This window comes from Petromyzon marinus, chromosome 2 (genome assembly GCF_048934315.1).
Source record: "Petromyzon marinus isolate PM22_M1 ecotype Great Lakes invasive population chromosome 2, UKy_Petmar_22M1.pri1.0, whole genome shotgun sequence".
In the NCBI taxonomy this organism is placed as follows: Eukaryota; Metazoa; Chordata; class Hyperoartia; order Petromyzontiformes; family Petromyzontidae; genus Petromyzon; species Petromyzon marinus.
Genome location: NC_133668.1, coordinates 16,065,084 through 16,086,231, shown reverse-complemented (window position 1 = coordinate 16,086,231; position 21,148 = coordinate 16,065,084). Strand labels below are relative to the sequence as shown.

The 21,148-nt window shown below is 46.2% G+C and overlaps 1 protein-coding gene across 4 annotated transcripts in view; it reads right to left on the bottom strand.

Annotated features, from left to right (window-relative positions):
- Positions 1 to 14,528, bottom strand: part of LOC116946148 (sodium-driven chloride bicarbonate exchanger-like) — a 76,319-nt gene extending 61,791 nt beyond the window's left edge. For 3 of the 4 annotated variants that reach the window (XM_076070637.1, XM_076070632.1, XM_076070635.1), the window contains exon 1: positions 14,188 to 14,528. In XM_076070637.1, the coding sequence (XP_075926752.1) occupies positions 14,188 to 14,244 (57 nt within the window). In that variant the 5' untranslated portion in view covers positions 14,245 to 14,528. The remainder of the gene's footprint in view (positions 1 to 14,187) is intronic. The other variant, XM_032961052.2, reaches the window with a different exon arrangement.
- Positions 14,529 to 21,148: the final 6,620 nt, after the last annotated feature.

Below are 21,148 nucleotides of genomic sequence, written 5' to 3'. Positions count from 1 at the left end.
ATTTAATGGAAAAAGTTATCAGAAGTTGACATGTTAGGGAGCACTTGGTTATTTCCCCTTTCACAGGATGCATCTGCAAAGACTGTACACAAGGCTGCTACTGGTTCAGATTTCAGCATATCTTCACACAGAGCAGCAACGTGAGGTTGCCAAGCTATATTATGTAATTCCCAAGCACATACTTGATATTGAGCCGCTTTGCGAAAGACAGTGCATCGTCAGTCATACAAATTAAATATGCAAGTCTTAAACTCTGGACAACTAGCACATTAACATAATTTCCAAGAAAAGTATCTTCGTGATTAAGACATATGTAATGAATATTTAGCAATACTTATCAAGTGCATTGAAGCGCTGTCGTCCCGACAGTTCTGTTCCTTCACCTGAAAAAGGCTACTTGTGCTGTGGCCGAAACGTCGTGAGAATTTTATTGTCTTATTTTGTTTTACTGTTTTATTCTCATTCTACGTGACTTTACCGAAAGAACCAAGAAGATGAATCCTTGCAGTCACGAAAGCTTTAAATCGAAAAAGTGCTTTGTATTTGCATTGTCATTGTTTAAATAAGAATGTGCCATTATAGATATTTACACTTATAGATTATACGATGCATTTTTATTACATTGCCCATTATCACCAGCCATGATGTAATCCAATGCTGATGGCTTCCCAAAGCCATAAATACCCTTCGTTGGTTCACCATGCAAAAATCCATCCAGTACCTTGCACAAGGGCTGAATTCATCACTCCATTTCTGCAGTGCATGTCCTCTCAGAAGTTTTCTCCTTTGGCTGCCAATGTTTTTATCCTCAGCAGCTGGACATCATCCCTTCACGACGACTCTTGCCAAATTCCACTTACTTTTGTTAACAGTCAATAAGATATCTCGAACTTGCATATGTACCCTGATCCAAGAGTTCCTCCGTCTCTCGATGCAATTCCAAACGTGCACCTTTCCATACCGCTTTGCATACTTCTCAGCTTTTGTTGTTATATTCTCGTTGGCAATGTTCGTGTTTCTGAATGATGTGTCAAAGCAGGTAATATAAAAGAGAATATCCATTAATAACAGGGGTTTACAGTGTTGATAGTCACAAAATAGATTTGATGCCAACACACCTTGCCATCAATTTATTCGTAATGCCATATCCGACAACCGTTGCAGCTTCAGATGTCACCCAACTTTCAAAGTCTGCCCTAACAGTCATCACACCTCCGCCATCTAATTTTAGGCCCTCAACCTTGGTCGCCAATACCCGTCTCAATAACTTACCCCACTCCATCCTCTAAACCTGTTCCAACCATTGTAACCTCCTCTTTGTTATGAAACCCATACATGTATTTTTGTATGTATTTGCTATTTATTTGTATGCAAACTGTACTATTTAATAATAGGGGCCCCTTGCATTCATCTCTCGTATTTGTTTGTATAGTGCAGTTTCGCCAGGCACATTTTGGCTTGTAGGAAACGCTTTATTGATGATGATGTATAGATGTAATTTAATGTTTTAAAATCACAAATCATACATCTGACATAATGCATGTCAGGAACCTACTTTTATAACAATTAAATCCAAGGAACTTGGGCTTAAGCAATAATTTCAATATATTATTTTGCAGTTTCCATACTTTGTGAACAGGTAATCTTATAGAGTAATTACGATAAAAGTCAAGTAACGTCCAATTAAATGCTATTTTAAGTGCCGTATATGAAATATCTTAATTTTAAAACAATACTCAGCAAAAGTGAAGTCACAGAATCTCCCTTGTCAAATAAATGTTAGTTTTTGCTCATTTAGATTGACATTCCGAAGCCAGCAGTGGTAATTGCACATTCCGATGGTGGGGGAAATCTCTAAGTGGGGGTGAATTGATGACTTCTCACCAAGTCTACTACTGAAACGTTAACTGTAATGCAGGTTAAGGATTTTAAGCACAGTATCACTCAATGAGGCATTATTTGATTTGTGCAATACTAAACTTGATATTACAAAAACAAAGTAAAGAACTGCTCCTATCCACAAATTGACTTATCTTATTCACGAGTAACAAAAAAATGTTGATAACCAAGGACAAAATAAAAAATGTAAAAGGATGAATTTGCCACGGGACTTCACTTACTCGCGGAATAATTACAAATAGGAGGAATTATGCGCAGTGCCTGCCAAGAAAGGGGCTCGTAAATACCCATGGATAAACCGTGGATATTAGGAGCCATCTGACACGTGACTCCACTCTATACTTGAAAAATCACAGATGAGTAGAGTGGTATTTCAGGAGCTGTGGGGGTGCTCGCTGCACTTCAGATAATTATATAATAGGGTGGCGGATACAAGGAGTTCTGTATGAAATATAAATACACGTACATCAGTTTTTCTCATTTATTGTCAAATGCTCAAGCCAACAGATAGAGGGCAGAAGTGTGCCCTGGTGGTCGGTCCTACATCAACGCCACTAAATAAATTACAAGCATAACCCTACACCTTTTTGGCTTCAAACGGCAGAGGTCTTACACTCGAAGCTACATTAACCTAATAACACATAGGACACATTCCCAGAGCTATGCTGCTACAAGAAGCCCACCTGATAGCATTTACCAATTACCCCCCCAATTTCACCATTCTGTTACTATTTTTGTTCTTGCCCCTTTGAGGCCAAGGGCCACAGCACCCATTACTCCAGCACTATTATTTATATTATTTAGTGTATACATGTTCTGTACTGTGCAAAATATTGTGTTAATAAATGCAACCTGTTCAAGGTGCATGGTCTTTTGGCTGAAATGTGGATCATCAAACTTCACGAGGAAAAGGTGCTTTTGCATTTTCATATTGACCTGTCCATGGAAACTATGTGAGCCAGCATATGCTGAATGCGTATATGACGTGCGACAATTATATTAACTCAGAGCCTCGGTATTGAGTCAATAGTGTTTTTTTATATACAATTTAAAATTGTATTATTAGCGATATACTTGGAAAAATGTACCGTAATTCAAAACAACTATTGCACTCCTAATATTTAACATATTTACTACTGTACTCGTACTACTCAACATAAATATACATGTGAAACGTTATTGCGGCAAAGGAAATACAGTAAAACCTTGGATTGCGAGTAACTTGGTCTGCGAGTGTTTTGCAAGGCGAGCAAAATTTTGATAAACGAGCGAGGTCTTGCAATACGAGTAGTAGTACGTATACGCTTTGTCTGCCGAGCATCACGTGATCACAACTAATATACGAGTGCTTTGATATAGGAGTGCTTTGGATTACAAATACGTTTCCGGAACGAATTATGCTCGCAATCCAAGATTTTACTGTAATTCTTCAGTTGGCCAGCAATAACCTGAATAAACACACATCAGCTAGCACTCATTTTGATGCAAAGCTTCAGGTAATTTCTCCTTTTTTCACATTTATTGATTCCACAATTGTTCAGTCCGATTGAGATGTTTATATATATAGAACAAAGAACTCTCCCTTGCTACGGATACTCAAAGCACCTGACAATTATGGCTATTTGAGCAGGAAAATGCAATGGAAATTCGATGCAACAAATCAATAAGTTGAAGTGATTAAATTGTTTAATGGAATCTGTTATCTCGCATTATAGTCAATGGGAGTGACATTTCTTGATGAAATGTTTTTGATTTTCATCATGATCATAAGACTTGATCAATCCACAGCTCAATGAAGGCATCTCCAGTCCGTATCAATCCCTCACGTTACTTTGATATATCAATGCAAATAGTAAGTGGGCACACACTGATTTAATCGCTCCATCTTACTGGTGGGCACCACCTTCTTGGGCATGCTCACTGCTTTGGCTTCAATATTTGACCACAGTTGGTTCTGTGGAAGCCAACTTTTTTTTTTAACAGTAAAGAGGATGTCTCTAACCTGTGCATGTTACCTAATCATCGTGTTCACCAATTATGTATCTATCTAATTCCAAGCATATCACCAATTATGTCTCGGTGTAATTCCAAGCACACGTCTTGTCGAACTTTTCAGCTTTAGTTACATTTTCTTTTGTCAATATCCATGTTTTTCTTTAATCCATGTCATAACAGATACTATGCACTTATTAAACACGTTCTTATGCGCACATTGGTACAATACTTTCCAAACCCACTCCAATCTGCTTTTTTATGCAAAGTTCATTCATACCAGCAGAATATGTATGAATACCTAAGACAGTTAGTGAATGCTATATGTTTATATACTTTTAATCACATCAATAATGCAAAATGTACCCATTCTCCTTGAACTGTTTGTAGAAAAATATCGATCAAAATGTACCCCAAAAAAATCTACATGTTCATTTATAACAGTGCCAACGCAGTACCAACTACTGTGTTCAAATGGATGTAGTGTCCTCAAAACATCGCCCGACAGCATTGACTACGACTTTATATCTTTCCTGCCGGGTTATCATGTATTAGGTTCAAATAGGATACGTAACAATCCTATGAAATCACATCCAAATGAACCGAACGCACTCTGGAAACACAAGGAGTTCGCAATTACCTATTATAATCACTCAGAAATGTCTGTCCGTCCCGCGCGTGACGTCACTCCACATGAGGCCCACCCCCCCACGTTACGTCACCCAGCATGAGGCCCACCCCCCCTCATTAATATTCATGAGTGGGTGGATTTATTACGCAAAGTCGCTTTCAAATTACGTTTCTTTACAGAAAGTGACGGTAACAGTGCTACATCCGTGCGTGACGTCACTGCAAGAGTCCCCCCACCCCCTTCATTAATATTCATGCCCGCGTGGAAATTTACACTAACGCACAAGAAGGTCGCGCACTCCACATGTCGCACCCCTCCCCTCATTAATAATCATGAGTGGGTGACGTCACTCCACATGCCGCACCCCTCCACAATAACCATGAGGGGGTGACGTCACTCCACATGCCGCACCCCTCCCCCAATAACCATTAGCGGATGACGTCACTTCACATGGGGCAACCCCCCCCCCTCTCATTAATAATCATGAGCTGAGCCATTTTGCTATTGAATATTTCAGATTTACTGCAATATACAACCATCATTGGACGGGCAAAAAAGCTAGTGAACTATATGTGCCTCTGAAGGGTACTGTGGTTTTAACAAACAACAGGACGAGGTTTATGTACTCTGACATTATCCTGCCTTCAAACTCTCTTTGATTACATGTATTAAGGGGGCTGAGATTACACCCAAAATGTTTCATAATGTACCACTAATCTGCTGTTCCATTAACATACATGTATTTTAAATGAAACCAGCTTACAGAAAAGAGTGCACAGCATCGCTGTAAAAAAATCGTAGTTATACATTGGCAAACTGAGATGTCAGCAACAGGACATGACGGGATTACTTTCTTAAAATACAGCTTAAGGCAACAATGGCGATTTTCATTGCAATATTTAAAATGCCACAAGAAAGTATTTGATATACAGCATATATTTTTTGTACACATATCCTGGCAATGATGACGTGGCAGAAAGCAGAGCTGCAGGTACATGTGTTGTAATATTTACTCAGCAGGCTTGAGAGCGGTACAGCATCCTGTAATTTCTATGGGCTGTGCAACACATGCACTCACTACGGTGTCTGACTGCGTAATTTGGTTATTAATAGTGCTTGTAGAAAGCAACATTATTAAAGTATTGTGGTACATTGACATCTGTCACACACACACACTGGAGGACAATATAACAGTGCTGCCTATGACCACATTACACAGCATGCATCCGATCTCAGAAGCTGATCAGTGCCTGGATGGACAACCACAATGCACAGCAGGATGTTATAGGCTGTGGGACTACGTAGTAGACAGCAGAAGTGCAGAAAAATACTGGACTCCTATGCATCCACAAACATGCTCCCAGCCTTCATCAATCCACACTGATCAGCGTGGTGAATGGTTAAAACACATTCTCCTGCGGAGGGAGCTGGTAGGAACGTTGGGTTGCTCGGTCAATGGCCAAGGTCAACGGCGGCACCACGTGGTGTATTCCGCAAATATGTCCGACTGTGAGGGCGGGCACAAGCCGGCGTGAGTAGGTTAATCGTTGAGTTTTATAAGGGCACCACGGGGTGACCAGCCCCTCCCCACCCAGCCCCTCCCCACCCTCCCCACCCAGCCCCACCCAGCCCCACGCTCCCCACCCAGCCCCTCCCCACCCTCCCCACCCAGCCCCTTCCTCCCCACCCAGCCCCACCCTCCCCACCCTCCCCTCTCCACCCAGCCCCGCCCCTCCCATTTTTGGATGCACGACGGACGGACGGACACAATAGTCCCCTGTGGGCTGGTGTCATCAGGAAGTTCCTACCAGTATAACCAGTTAACATTTCATGATAAAAAACAAACAAACGCAAAGTATGTCCCTAACCCTACAACAGCCCAACCCCGACGAGCCTTCAGAATAAAGAGGCCAAGATCTCACACTCCTCCACGGCCCAGAATGAGCTCCCACTTTAGGGTGATTTTGTAAGTTTCATTTCAATGAGTCTCAGGAGAGCTGGATGACTGATTGTAACGTTAACTGGCCAACAGGGAGCCACACTCACTGGGCAAAGTTGAGCATTAGAATGTAAATACCCCAAGAGTGGTGTGCCACACTCAACATGGGAATATGCAACGCTAATGCTGGGTTTCAGTAACCACCAGGAGGGCCCAAAACCCACGACGGGATCAAGACATTCGTGTTTAATCACACAGCAGGGTTATGCACACTCACCATGGGTAATGATGTTAATTTGTATTTAACTCAAATATAATACTCAGCACTGGTGTTTGTTTATGTATCATTCATCACACTGTGAGCCATTCTGCATGTGCTATGATGAAGGGTCATTGCCTAAAACGTCACCTATGTATTTTTTCCTTTTCAAGCTAATAAGTACTATACAACACGAGCCATACTGGAACCCACACTTAGCATTGCTCACATAAACTTAACCAAGCAGCGATCCACACTTACATATTAAAGTTAACCACACTGCCAGCAATTCGCACCATGGGAACATACCGTCAATAGTATCATGACAAATTAACCCTCTGGGAGCCATACTCACCATGAATAATATATTCACCACACTGAGAGCCACATAAACCCTGGGGTACATCAATATGTATCATTACAGTATAACAGAAAACTACACTCACTATTAGTACTGTAATATGGGACACACTGAGTGACACAGTACCATGTACATCACAGCCCTTTTGCCAATCTACTGCTGGATGAGGGCTTTCCAACAAAGGTGTGGATCGTACAGTTGATTGACCATGATGTAACAATGACCACAATCGTTTCAATACTCACAGGTCTAATTTGCCCATGGGTAGACAGAATAGTTACCAAGGATTCTATTCGCGTAACATTAACCGCACGTGGTGCCACGATCACCATGGGCAGTGCAACATTCGTGAAGAAAGTCATAACTTTATTAACACTGGATGTAAACCATGCATAATGAGGCAATGTGATTAGTCATGCATTGACCAGACATGAAGTTACAATCAAACGTGCACAATGTTGATGCAACATTAACCATACACAGTATGATCATAGGTTTTTCCCCTTTTGGCGTCCTCTGGTCCTAACACCGTTTGGAGACGAGGCTCAAAAGAAAGCTGTCTCTGGTGTGGTCCAATCAGCTTCAAGGACAATGCCATATATTATCAGAGTGTTTTTCGTTTGCATTCTGACCACAAGCATTGTGGTTAATGCAGACATAATTCCTCGTAAAAAGGTTTCAGTTTGGTGTTTTTAACATCTTAACACAGCTGTTTTGTTGCCAGAAAAAAGGGGGGGCGGGGGGAGAAAACCCTATGATCATATTTTGGTACTGGCAAAGGAGATTCCCCATGACATCTACAGTACGTAAGGCCACACTGAGAATGTGTATAGTAATACTATAATACCCATTGTGTGGTACATGTTAAACACGGCGTGTGCAACGTACAGCGGCGGAGTGTAAGGAAAGCACTGTACTATATTGTTACATTTCCCATGGGGAAATTGTGGGTAGTGGTCAGTACAGTTCTGTAACATCACCCAGTGTGGTCAATGTTCCAATACCCCAAGGTAAATGTGATTAAGTTCTGACAGCAGTGCATTGCATATTGCGAGTGGTTAATGTTACATTTCGTCACGGGATTATTATTATTATACGTGCTTCGGACTGTTGTGTTCACCGAGACGAATAGGATGTCACCCACTGTGTGAATACAACACAACAATTACTCGTGCTAATTGTGATCAATACAGCACCGCGGACACGTGACGTGGGTGAAGCCTTCATCCAGCAGTGGATCGACAATGGACCTGATGATGATCACAAGCGGTGCAACCAATGTCGTGGTATACAACTGCGATTGGTTTACCATTGCCCAGAGTAACACGTGGTTAATACTAGGGAGTACAAGGATAGCAATAGCCATAGTGGTAGTGAGACCCGCGGATGATGTTACGTGTAAATATTGTACAGTACTCTCATGTCCACCAGTTACCAACCCGGCTACGAGTTATATTACAATACCATTATATTTTACGTGCAAGGGCAGATACATGTAAAAGGGGGGGGGGGGGGGCATTGTTTATGTTATCCGCAGCGAGGACGATGATGATTATGGGTTAGAAGATGGACCTAAACAAAGAGCCGCGCGTCACGCGTGTATCACGCGTGTGTGTCACGCGCCACGCGTGTCACGTGTGTGTGTGTCACGTGTGTGTGTGTCACGCGTGTGTGTGCTTCACGCGCGTGTGCGTCACATGTCGTGTCACGCGTGTGTGTCACGTGTCACGCGTCACGCGTGTGTGTCACGTGTCGTGTGTCACGCGTGTTTGTGTCACGTGTCACGCGTGTGTGTCACGTGTCACGTGGGTGTGTGTCACGCGTGTGTCATGCACACACATAAAACACACGTGTTACACGTGTGTGATCCGTGTGTGTTTGTTGAAAACGAATGAACCCGGCGGCTACCATGGGGGTTCGATTCCCAGCCAAGGCAAACAGTAGCATGGAAGCGATATATCTCACCCCCAACACCTCCTCTTCCTCTAGGTCGACTCAGCCAGAAAAGAGGATCTGGCGCGGTGTTAAACATCAGCACTGGGGGAGACAAAGGCGTGTGTGGAGTGTGTGTTGTATGTGTGCTGTATGTGTGGAATGTGTGTTGTATGTGTGGAGTGTGTGTTGTGTGTGTGGAGTATGTGTTGTATGTGTAGAGTATGTGTTGTGTGTGTGGAGTGTGTGTGGAGTGTGTGTTGTGTGTGTGGAGTGTGTTGTGTGTGTGGAGTGTGTGTTGTGTGTGTGTTGTGTGTGTTGTGTGTGTGGAGTGTGTGTTGTGTGTGTGGAGTGTGTGTTGTGTGTGTGGAGTGTGTGTTGTATGTGTGGAGTGTGTGTGGAGTGTGTTGTGTGTGTGGAGTGTGTTGTGTGTTTGGAGTGTGTGTTGTGTGTGTGGAGTGTGTGTTGTGTGTGTTGTGTGTGTGTTGTGTGTGTTGTGTGTGTGTTGTGTGTGCGGAGTGTGTGTGGAGTGTGTGTAGAGTGTGTGTTGTGTGTGTGGAGTGTGTGTGTTGTGTGTGTGGAGTGTGTGTTGTATGTGTGGAGTGTGTGTTGTGTGTGTGTTGTGTGTGTTGTGTGTGTGGAATGTGTGTTGTATGTGTGGAGTGTGTGTTGTATGTGTGGAGTGTGTTGTGTGTGTGGAGTGTGTGTTGTGTGTGTGGAGTGTGTGTTGTGTGTGCGGAGTGTGTGCTGTATTTGTGGAGTGTGTTGTGTGTGTGGAGTGTGTGTTGTGTGTGTGGAGTGTGTGTTGTGTGTGTGGAGTGTATGTTGTGTGTGGAGTGTGTGTTGTGTGTGTGGAGTGTGTGTTGTGTGTGTGGAGTGTGTTGTGTGTGTTGTATGTGTGGAGTGTGTGTTGTGTGTGTTGTATGTGTGTTGTGTGTGTGGAGTGTGTGTTGTATGTGTGGAGTGTGTGTTATGTGTGTGGAGTGTGTTGTGTGTGTGGAGTGTGTGTTGTATGTGTGGAGTGTGTGTTGTGTGTGTGGAGTGTGTGTGGAGTGTGTGTTGTGTGTGTGGAGTGTGTTGTGTGTGTGGAGTGTGTGTTGTGTGTGTTGTGTGTGTTGTGTGTGTGGAGTGTGTGTTGTGTGTGTGGAGTGTGTGTTGTGTGTGTGGAGTGTGTGTTGTATGTGTGGAGTGTGTGGAGTGTGTGTGGAGTGTGTTGTGTGTGTGGAGTGTGTGTTGTGTGTTTGGAGTGTGTGTTGTGTGTGTGGAGTGTGTGTTGTGTGTGTTGTGTGTGTGTTGTGTGTGTTGTGTGTGTGTTTTGTGTGTGGAGTGTGTGTGGAGTGTGTGTAGAGTGTGTGTTGTGTGTGTGGAGTGTGTGTGTTGTGTGTGTGGAGTGTGTGTTGTATGTGTGGAGTGTGTGTTGTGTGTGTGTTGTGTGTGTTGTGTGTGTGGAGTGTGTGTTGTATGTGTGGAGTGTGTGTTGTATGTGTGGAGTGTGTGTTGTATGTGTGGAGTGTGTGTTGTGTGTGTGGAGTGTGTGTTGTGTGTGTGTGGAGTGTGTGTTGTGTGTGTGGAGTGTGTGCTGTATTTGTGGAGTGTGTTGTGTGTGTGTTGTGTGTGTGGAGTGTGTGTTGTGTGTGGAGTGTGTGTTGTGTGTGTGGAGTGTGTGTTGTGTGTGTGGAGTGTGTTGTATGTGTGGAGTGTGTGTTGTGTGTGTTGTATGTGTGTTGTATGTGTGTTGTGTGTGTTGTGTGTGTTGTATGTGTGGAGTGTGTGTTATGTGTGTGGAGTGTGTTGTGTGTGTGGAGTGTGTGTTGTATGTGTGGAGTGTGTGTTGTGTGTGGAGTGTGTGTTGTATGTGTGGAGTGTGTGTTGTGTGTGTGGAGTGTGTGTTGTGTGTGTGGAGTGTGTGTTGTGTGTGTGGAGTGTGTGTTGTGTGTGTGGAGTGTGTGTTGTGTGTGTGGAGTGTGTGTTGTGTGTGTGGAGTGAGTTGTGTGTGTGGAGTGTGTCGTGTGTGTGGAGTGTGTTGTGTGTGTGTTGTGTGTGTGGAGTGTGTGTGGAGTGTGTGTGGAGTGTGTGTTGTGTGTGTGGAGTGTGTGTGTTGTGTGTGTGGAGTGTGTGTTGTATGTGTGGAGTGTGTGTTGTATGTGTGGAGTGTGTGTTGTGTGTGTGTTGAGTGTGTGTTGTGTGTGTGGAGTGTGTGTTGTGTGTGTGGAGTATGTGTTGTATGTGTGGAGTGTGTGTTGTGTGTGTGGAGTGTGTGTTGTGTGTGTGGAGTGTGTGTTGTGTGTGGAGTGTGTGTGGAGTGTGTGTTGTGTGTTGTATGTGTGCTGTATGTGTGGAGTGTGTTGTGTGTGTGGAGTGTGTGTTGTGTGTGTGTGTTGTATGTGTGGAGTGTGTGTTATGTGTGTGTTGTGTGTGTGGAGTGTGTTGTGTGTGTGGAGTGTGTGTTGTATGTGTGGAGTGTGTGGTGTGTGTGGGGAGTGTGTGTTGTATGTGTGGAGTGTGTGTTGTGTGTGTGGAGTGTGTGTTGTGTGTGGAGTGTGTGTTGTGTGTGGAGTGTGTGTTGTATGTGTGGAGTGTGTGTTGTATGTGTGGAGTGTGTGTTGTGTGTGTGGAGTGTGTGTTGTATGTGTGGAGTGTGTGTTGTGCGTGTGTTGTGTGTGTTGTGCGTGTGTTGTGTGTGGAGTGTGTGTTGTGTGTGTGGAGTGTGTGTTGTGTGTGTGGAGTGTGTGTTGTGTGTGTGGAGTGTGTTGTGTGTGTGGAGTGTGTTGTGTGTGTGTTGTGTGTGTTGTGTGTGTTGTGTGTGTGTTGTGTGTGTGGAGTGTGTGTGGAGTGTGTGTTGTATGTGTGGAGTGTGTGTTGTGTGTGTGTGGAGTGTGTGTTGTATGTGTGGAGTGTGTGTGGAGTGTGTGTGTGTTGTGTGTGTGGAGTGTGTGTTGTGTGTGTCGAGTGTGTGTTGTGTGTGTGGAGTGTGTGTTGTGTGTGTTGTATGTGTGGAGTGTGTGTGGAGTGTGTGTTGTGTGTGTGTTGTGTGTGTGGAGTGTGTGTTGTGTGTGTGGAGTGTGTGTGGAGTGTGTGTTGTGTGTGTGGAGTGTGTGTTGTGTGTGTGGAGTGTGTGGAGTGTGTGTTGTGTGTGTGGAGTGTGTGTTGTGTGTGTGGAGTGTGTGTTGTGTGTGTTGTGTGTGTGGAGTGTGTTGTGTGTGTTGTGTGTGTGTTGTGTGTGTGGAGTGTGTGTGGTGTGTGTGGAGTGTGTGTTGTGTGTGTGGAGTGTGTGTGTTGTGTGTGTGGAGTGTGTGTTGTATGTGTGGAGTGTGTGTTGTGTGTGTTGTGTGTGTGTTGTATGTGTTGTGTGTGTGGAGTGTGTGTTGTGTGTGTGGAGTGTGTGTTGTATGTGTGGAGTGTGTGTTGTGTGTGTGGAGTGTGTTGTATGTGTGCAGTGTGTGTTGTGTGTGTGGAGTGTGTCTTGTGTGTGTGGAGTGTATGTTGTGTGTGTGGAGTGTGTGTTGTATGTGTGTTGTGTGTGTGGAGTGTGTGTTGTGTGTGGCGTGTGTGTTGTGTGTGTGGAGTGTGTGTTGTGTGTGTGGAGTATGTGTTGTGTGTTGTATGTGTGCTGTATGTGTGGAGTGTGTTGGGTGTGTGGAGTGTGTGTTGTGTGTGTGTTGTATGTGTTGTGCGTGTGTTGTATGTGTGGAGTGTGTGTTGTGTGTGTGTTGTATGTGTGGAGTGTGTGTTGTGTGTGGAGTGTGTGTTGTGTGTGTGGAGCGTGTGTTGTATGTGTGGAGTGTGTGTTGTGTGTGTTGTGTGTGTTGTATGTGTGTTGTATGTGTGGAGTGTGTGTGGAGTGTGTGTTGTATGTGTGGAGTGTGTGTTGTGTGTGTGGAGTGTGTGTTGTTTGTGTGGAGTGTGTGTTGTTTGTGTGTTGTTTGTGTGTTGTGTGTGTGGAGTGTGTTGTGTGTGTGGAGTGTGTGTTGTACGTGTGGAGTGTGTGTTGAGTGTGTGGAGTGTGTGTGGAGTGTGTGTTGTGTGTGTGGAGTGTGTTGTGTGTGTGGAGTGTGTGTTGTGTGTGTTGTGTGTGTGGAGTGTGTGTTGTGTGTGTGTTGTGTGTGTGGAGTGTGTGTGGAGTGTGTGTTGTGTGTGTGTTGTGTGTGTGGAATGTGTGTTGTATGTGTGGAGTGTGTTGTGTGTGTTGTGTGTGTGGAGTGTGTTGTGTGTGTGGAGTGTGTTGTATGTGTGGAGTGTGTGTTGTGTGTGTGGAGTGTGTGTTGTGTGTGTGGAGTGTGTTTTGTGTGTGTGTTGTGTGTGTGGAGTGTGTGTTGTGTGTGTGGAGTGTGTGTTGTGTGTGTGGAGTGTGTGTTGTGTGTTTTGTGTGTGTTGTGTGTGTTGTGTGTGTGGAGTGTGTGTTGTGTGTGTGGAGTGTGTGTGTTGTGTGTGTGGAGTGTGTGTTGTGTGTGGAGTGTGTTGTGTGTGTGGAGTGTGTGTTGTGTGTGTGGAGTGTGTGTTGTGTGTGTGTGGAGTGTGTGTTGTGTGTGTGGAGTGTGTGTGGAGTTTGTGTTGTGTGTGTGGAGTGTGTGTTGTGTGTGTGTATCGTGTATATATCGTGTGTGTATCGTGTGTGTGTCGTGTGTCGTGTGTGTATCGTGTGTGTGTATTGTGTGTGTGTATCCTGTGTGTGTGTATCGTGTGTGTGTATCGTGTGTGTGTGTCGTGTGTGTATCGTGTGTATAGTGTGTGTTTATCGTGTGTGTGTATCGTGTGTGTATCGTGTGTATATCGTGTGTGTGTGTATCATGTGTGTGTATCTCGTGTGTGTATATAGTGTGTGTATATAGTGTGTGTGTATCGTGTGTGTGTATCGTGTGTATCGTGTGTGTATCGTTTGTGTGTATCATGTGTGTACATATCGTGTATATATCGTGTGTGTATATCGTGTATATATCGTGTGTGTGTGTGTATCATGTGTGTGTATCGTGTGTGTGTATCGTGTGTGTGTATCGTGTGTGCGTGTGTATCATGTGTGTGTATCGTGTGTGTGTATCGTGTGTGTGTATCGTGTGTGCGTGTGTATCATGTGTGTGTATCGTGTGTGTGTATCGTGTGTGTGTGTGTGTACCGTGTGTATCGTGTGTATACATTGTGCACGTATTGTGCTGTACAGTCATCTGCTCGACCCCTACCGTGCGAGACAAGAGCGGCTCCATGAGGGCTCCACGTTGCTCCGAATCGCTGCTCATGCTGTCCCCGGCGAAGCCCCGCGTTTACTACGGCACCACAAATACAACAGCGGCGCACACGATGGCAGTAGACACGCTGAAGGGTCGTAACGGCCTACCGCCCACCCAGAACTCACTCACGCCACTCTCAACACACACGCATTCATACACACGCATGAGCGTGTATGTAGTGGTGGTAGTGGTGTGTGTTGGTGTGTGTTTGTGTGTAACGCAGGCAGACACAAAGACGCAAGCTACACGCGGCGCCACCGGCGGAGTGAATTGGAGGGGGGGAGGGGGCAGGGGGAGGAGCGTCGCAGGGAAACCCCTGGGCCGGGCTGCTGCCGACGTCATAGAGAGGAAGTGGGGGTGGGGGTGTGGGGGGTGGTGGTGGGGTGATGGGGTGGGTGGTGGTGGTGGTGGGGGGTGGGCGGTGGGGGAGGGTGTGGGTGGTGGTGGGGGTGGTGGGCAGTGGTGGGAGGTGGTGGTAGGGGGTGGGGGTGGTGGTGGTGGTGGGGGGTGGTGGTGGTAGGGGGTGATGGGGTGGGTGGTGGTGATGGTGGTGGTGGGGGGTGGTGGGCGGTGGGGGAGGGTGTGGGTGGTGGTGGTGGGGGTGGTGGGCAGTGGTGGGAGGTGGTGGTAGGGGGTGGGGGTGGTGGTGGTGGGGGGTGGTGGTGGTGGTTGGGGGGGTAGGGGGGGTGGTGGGGGTGATGGTGGGGGTGGTGGGGGTGGTGGTGGGGGGTGGGGGTGGTGGTGGGGGGTGGTGGGCGGTGGTGGAGGGTGGTGGTGGTGGGGGGGTGGTGGGCAGTGGTGGGAGGTGGTGGTAGGGGGTGGGGGTGGTGGTGGTGGGGGGTGGTGGTGGTTGGGGGGGTAGGGGGGGTGGTGGGGGTGATGGTGGGGGTGGTGGGGGGTGGTGGTGGGGGGTGGTGGTGGTGGTGGGGGTGGTGGTGGTGGGGGGTGGTGGGCGGTGGTGGAGGGTGGTGGTGGATGTAGGAGGTGGGGGTGGTGGTGGGAGATGGTGGTGGAGGTGATTGTAGGGGGGTGGTGGGGGGTGGTGGTGGGGGGTGGTGATGGAGGGTGGTGGGCGGTGATGGAGGGTGGTAGGGGGTGGTGGTGGGTGGTGGGGAGTGGTGGGGGGTGGTGGGGGGTGGTGGGCGGTGATGGAGGGTGGTAGGGGGTGGTGGTGGGGGTGGTGGTGGTGGGTGGTGGGGGGTGGTGGGGGATGGTGGGGGGGAGTTCCTCTCTCGATCGTTCTTTATTTAAAACATCTCGACGACTCCACGAGTGCGCATAACTCTCAACCCCTTATTTTGGACCAATTCCGACCTTATTTCTCACGCCCTGCCCCTTATACAATATCAGCGTTCATCCTACAAAGTCCCATCACAAGGGAGAAATACAAACAAATAGACAAGCACATGTTTTGCTCGTATTGAAACGTCTATCCGCCGTTTGGACGTGAAAACTCCATTCCCCTGTGCGAGAATGCGCGTAACCCGTATGGGTTGACAGGTAATGCCAGTGGAAAATGAGAAATGTATCCATGCATGCACACACACTATGTATAGTTCCACCTGCTTGCTGTGCCGCGGTGACAGCACAAAGGGGATGAGCACGCACGCGGTCAGCTGCTGGTTGACCCCGTCCATAAATGACGTCACGCGATTTTGGACGATTTTTGACCCCACCCCCCCTTTCGTCACACGGCGTCACAAAAAGTCAGACCCCCCCCCCCTTCAAATATGACGTCACAAAGATATGCCCTCCCCCCCCCCAACTCAAAAAAAATATATAAAACATGCTTCAAATCGCTTTAAACTATTGTCATCGTAGTGCGTATCTGATGTTGTAGGAGAAAACATTTATTACAAAAGTCTATTTAATTAAGTAGAACGTGTTGTCTATATTTATTTAAAGTTGCGCATTTTGATGTGACGTCACATTTCTCACACCCCCCCACCCCCCGTCGTCACACAATCGTCACAAATGTCTGACCCCCCCCCCACCCCCTCTAGGTGCGTGACGTCATTTATGGACGGCCCCTTTCGCATCTTCGGCGAAGTGCATGGTGAAGCAACTCCAACCGTAACCGCATGGCAGCAGCAGCAGCAGCAGCGGTAGAATGTGCGAATATTCTGGCGACGGTGTTCATGATAATGGTCAAGTAAAACATTTTTTTTTTAAACAATTCTCCGGCAGTGTGCTGCGACGGAGGCGTCATCACGGCATCGGTACACCGCTGTGCTCCTGACGCTGTTATCTTGGCTCGACCACCTCAAAGTGAAATGATTCCCGTTGCTCGACATCAACCTGAGCCACACACAGATGAGCATCGAACGGCGCCAACGAAGCGTGCAATTAATCAGCTCACACCAACAAAAATAGCCGAGAACATCGATTTAAAAAATAAATAAAATTTTGCTCCAAATATCTAATTCTGATGTATGTGTTCGTGGTATCGTGGGATGCCACTGCATGTCCACGTAAGGCTGGCCTGTGCGTGGTGTGATCAGTGTGGACACACTGATCACACCACCCACACGGCACGGCAGGGCCAGCCCCTGGGGGCTAGGGGACGGGAGCGCACTGGAGCGACCCAGGGGTGACAGGGGGCCATGGCACTCCGGATGAACCCGGAGGGCTGGTAGCCTGGAGGTACCAGGAGTGGGACCCCCAAAGAGGGGGGCTGGGGGACCCTGGGACCGGTTCCAGAGGCCTCTGGAAGGTTCGAGAAGGGAGGCGTGCCTAGGGGCGGAGGAAGCCCCCCGGGACTGTTCATCTGAAGACATGATGCCGTCCTCCTGAAGAAGAAGAAGCAGAAGCAGAGACCACGAAGACAAGACCCGGACTCGAGTCGGGGTCCAGGCTTCACAGCCTCCCCCAGTTGCGTTAGGGCCTCGTTGGCCCGGAGGGACAACCTCCCTAGGTTACCTGGTGGAAGGGGCAGCTTTGTGTTGGAGTGTATTGTTATAATAGACGTGTTGCCTCCAGAGAAGCCTCGCTCTCCATTTGTACTCACTACATATGTAACACGCCACAAGTACTCAACCATGATTAGTGTTTAATTTTCAGGGTTCAATAATACGGCATACCTCCTATAATCACAGAGGAATGTGCTTAACGCTCGTGACGTCACCACGTCGACCAGCCCCCCTCATTAATGAGCACGTGACGTCCTCCAAATGGACACCCCTCCCACCCCTCCTCATTAATAATCATGAGCGGCTGACGTCAATCAATATGGAGTACTTCCCCCCCCCCTCACTAACCATCATGCGCAAGTGACGTCACTCCACATTGATCAGCCCCTCATTAATATTCATGAGCGGGTGACGTCCTCCAAATGGACATCCGCCCACCCCTCCTCATTAATAATCATGAGCGGCTGACGTCACTCAATATAGAGTACTCCCCCCCTCACTAACAATCATACGCTCGTGACGTCACTCCACATCGACCAGCCCCCCTCATTAATAATCATGAACAGGTGACGTCACTCCACATGGAGCACCCTCCTCCCTCATTAATAATCATGAACAGGTGACGTCACTCCACGTCGAACAGCCCAGCTCATTAATAATCATTAATAATCATTAACAGGTGACGCCCTCCAAATGGACGCCCCCTCCTCCATTCATAATAATTAGCGGCTGACGTCACTCCACATGGGGGGGTGAGGCGCCTCCTCCCCCCTCCTCGGCGTCAACTCACAACCCTCACGACAAGGCAGAACCCTCACGTCACGTGATCTCCGTAACGCTGTTGAGACCTCAAAGTAAAAAGGACGTCGTGATGAACAAGGGATTATAACTTGATTTGGTGCTTTCGTGACTGCAGGAATTACTCTTTGGTTTTTTTCCTGTAAAGTCACGTAGAAATAAGAAATAATAAAATTACATAATAGCACACGACGTTTCGATTGCAACGCAAGCAATCATCATCAGGTGTAGAAGAGCTAAATTTAAGTGAGAGAGGGAACACAGAACCGCAGAGATATATATACAGACACCTAAGTAGAGGGAGTTAACACAGAGACACAACGTACGGAGCACAGAGAGATAGGGTCTCTGTGTTAACTCCCTCTAAAGCCACGTTATTCTCATTCTACGTGACTTTACCGAAAGAACCAAAGAAGATGAAGCCTTGCAGTCACGAAAGCTTTAAATCGAAATTTTACTCCCTCTACTTAGGTGTCTGTATATATATCTGCGGTTCTGTGTTTCCTCTCTCTCTTAAATTTAGCTCTTCTATACCTGATGATGATTGCTTGCGTTGCAATCGAAACGTCGTATGCTATTATGTAATTTTATTATTATTTCTTATTTCTACGTGACTTTAACGAAAAAAACAAAGAGTTAGGAATTATAACCTTACAATGCAATAGGTCTGTGTCACTGCGCCCTTACAAATTGCACACGAATGGATTGAATGAATATCACGTCGCGGTCTGCTTTTTGCTTGCAAGTTTCAGATTTATTGCAATGCACCCATCCTTGGACGGGCAAAAGGCGAGTTGTTATGATTAGTTGTTCCTTGTACTCTAGTGGCAGTGCTTTACGTCGATAATCCCTGCTCTAAGCTAGTCTTAGCAGCGTTTCGTAAAATATCGAGAAAGAAACTAAGCCCCGATCATCATCAGCCAATGATCAATCCACTCCTGCATGAAGTCCTCCCCGAAGCCGTCGCTACCCTCCACAGTTCGCGATGCAACAAATCCACGGGACCCACAATATGAGCTGATTTCATTACTCCATCTCCCACGGTGGCTGTTATCAAGGACACCTTCCCCACACTTGACTGCCATTGCCTCATTATTCATGACCAGCGGCCATCACCCCTTCTAGCGACCTGTCATGCCCAAGCTCGGCCACGTTTATTAAAGGTGTGAATTATGTCTCGAACGCTGCGTATGTCCTCTTACAGACGTGTTCCTCTTTCTGTATTTACACATTATATGACTACGGTTTACTGCATTAATATCTTGTGTTGCGTGACATCTTGTGCTATTTTTAATTTAAAGCTTTCGTGACTGCAGTAATTCATATTCTTAGCTCTTTCGGTAAAGTCACGTTGAAGGGAAACAATAAAATAAGTAGTTTATTATTTAAATATATATATTTTATTATTTCCTTAAAATATATTTTATTATTTTATTGTTTCCCTTCAACGTGACTTTACCGAAAGGGCTAAAAATATGTTGTGCTATTGTATTGAACAAGCTGTGGTTCCGTGGGTGGACTGGCTCCATCATTGGAATGTGGAATTTTCAGCACTGGATCAGGGTGAGCACCGCCAGCCTCGTGATCACAATGATGTGCTGCAGTTTATAAATGCGTTATAGGTCGTGGGGCTACGTTGTGTGCGGCAGAGGGCAGTGCAACAAAATAATTGGACTGTGCTTCGATGCTCCCGCGTCTAAACTCCACCCCCACCCCGCCCCTTCACCAACCAGCACTGACCAGTGTGAAATACGGGCATCCCTCGATATACGGAACAGACACGTTCCTGAACGGTTGTCCGTAAAGCGAAATTCCGTATATCAAACCCTATTTTCCATTTGATGTAGCACATTATGCATTTCGAATTCGTTTCCGAATTTATATCGAGTTGCCGTATCACGAGGCAACACGTTCCTCGTTATACGGCAACTCGTCCTTCGTTATACAACAACTCGTTCCTCGTTATACAACAACTCGTTCCTCGTTATACGGCAACTCGTCCCTCGTTATACAACAACTCGTTCCTCGTTATACAACAACTCGTTCCTCGTTATACGGCAACTCGTTCCTCGTTATACGGCAACTCGTCCCTCGTTATACAACAACTCGTTCCTCGTTATACGGCAACTCGTCCTCGCAACTCGTTCCTCGTTATACGGCAACTCGTCCTCGTTATACGGCAACTTGTTCCTCGTTATACGGCAACTCGTTCCTCGTTTTACGGCAACCCACATCTGATTGAAGTCGACTGTGGTAAACCGATACGCCACGATGTACGTACATGCTTAGTCCTGTACAGCGGAAAGTAAATGCACAGTTTACAATGTTTGTTTTCATATTTCACTCATGCGACATTTGTGCCGTGCCATGAGGATATATCATTCATGAGTATAACATAACTGCTTATTTGCAGCGCTTCTCGTGTTGTGAGAATCGTGTACAGGATATGCTACCGTGTTGAGAGATCACGTTAAAAAAAAACACATCTCACTCTTCAGATGGCCTGACAAGAATACTGATGATGCCTTATTAACCCAGAGGACAACTCCGCACATGGGACATACAAATGCACGTCCTTCAGACGTTGTCTTCGAAGGAGCAGTCCATTTTCAACCAAACGAATACAACCATGACTCATGGCAAATATGGAATTAATTCAAAAGGACAATTATATAAACCTCAATTGGCTGTTTCGCTGGTTTAATATATATAGGTCGCATACATGTCAGCTCTGTCTGCAATCACCACTGTATCTTGTGCATTGATGGTTTCAACCAGCAGATGGTGTAAAGAAAAGAATACGCATGCAGCCTCATCACCATGACAATGAACACGTACAAAACATGACATGCTCTGCACAGCGCGTCCCCTTCTTCAAACGGAGGCTTAAAAACAAATATGAATGTTTCTCCTATCCTGTTCTTAATTCCAGCCTTGCACATGTTAAACTTCTTTCGCACCGTACGTAGTCAACCGTGCTTATCGGAGGTGCGCGGCAAGGACAACAAACTAAACACAAAAAGCAGTTCGAAAGAAATTAGTGTTTCAATATAGATTTAGTTAGGTGTGTGCGGTGTTATTTTTGGCAGCGCGCATATGTGAATTGTTCGAAATAAATTTAACAGGAATGATCAAAGTTATTGTGCTCATTTATCATGAATGTATTTGATCATGGTCACCTATGATCTATTCACTGCCTTGATGAA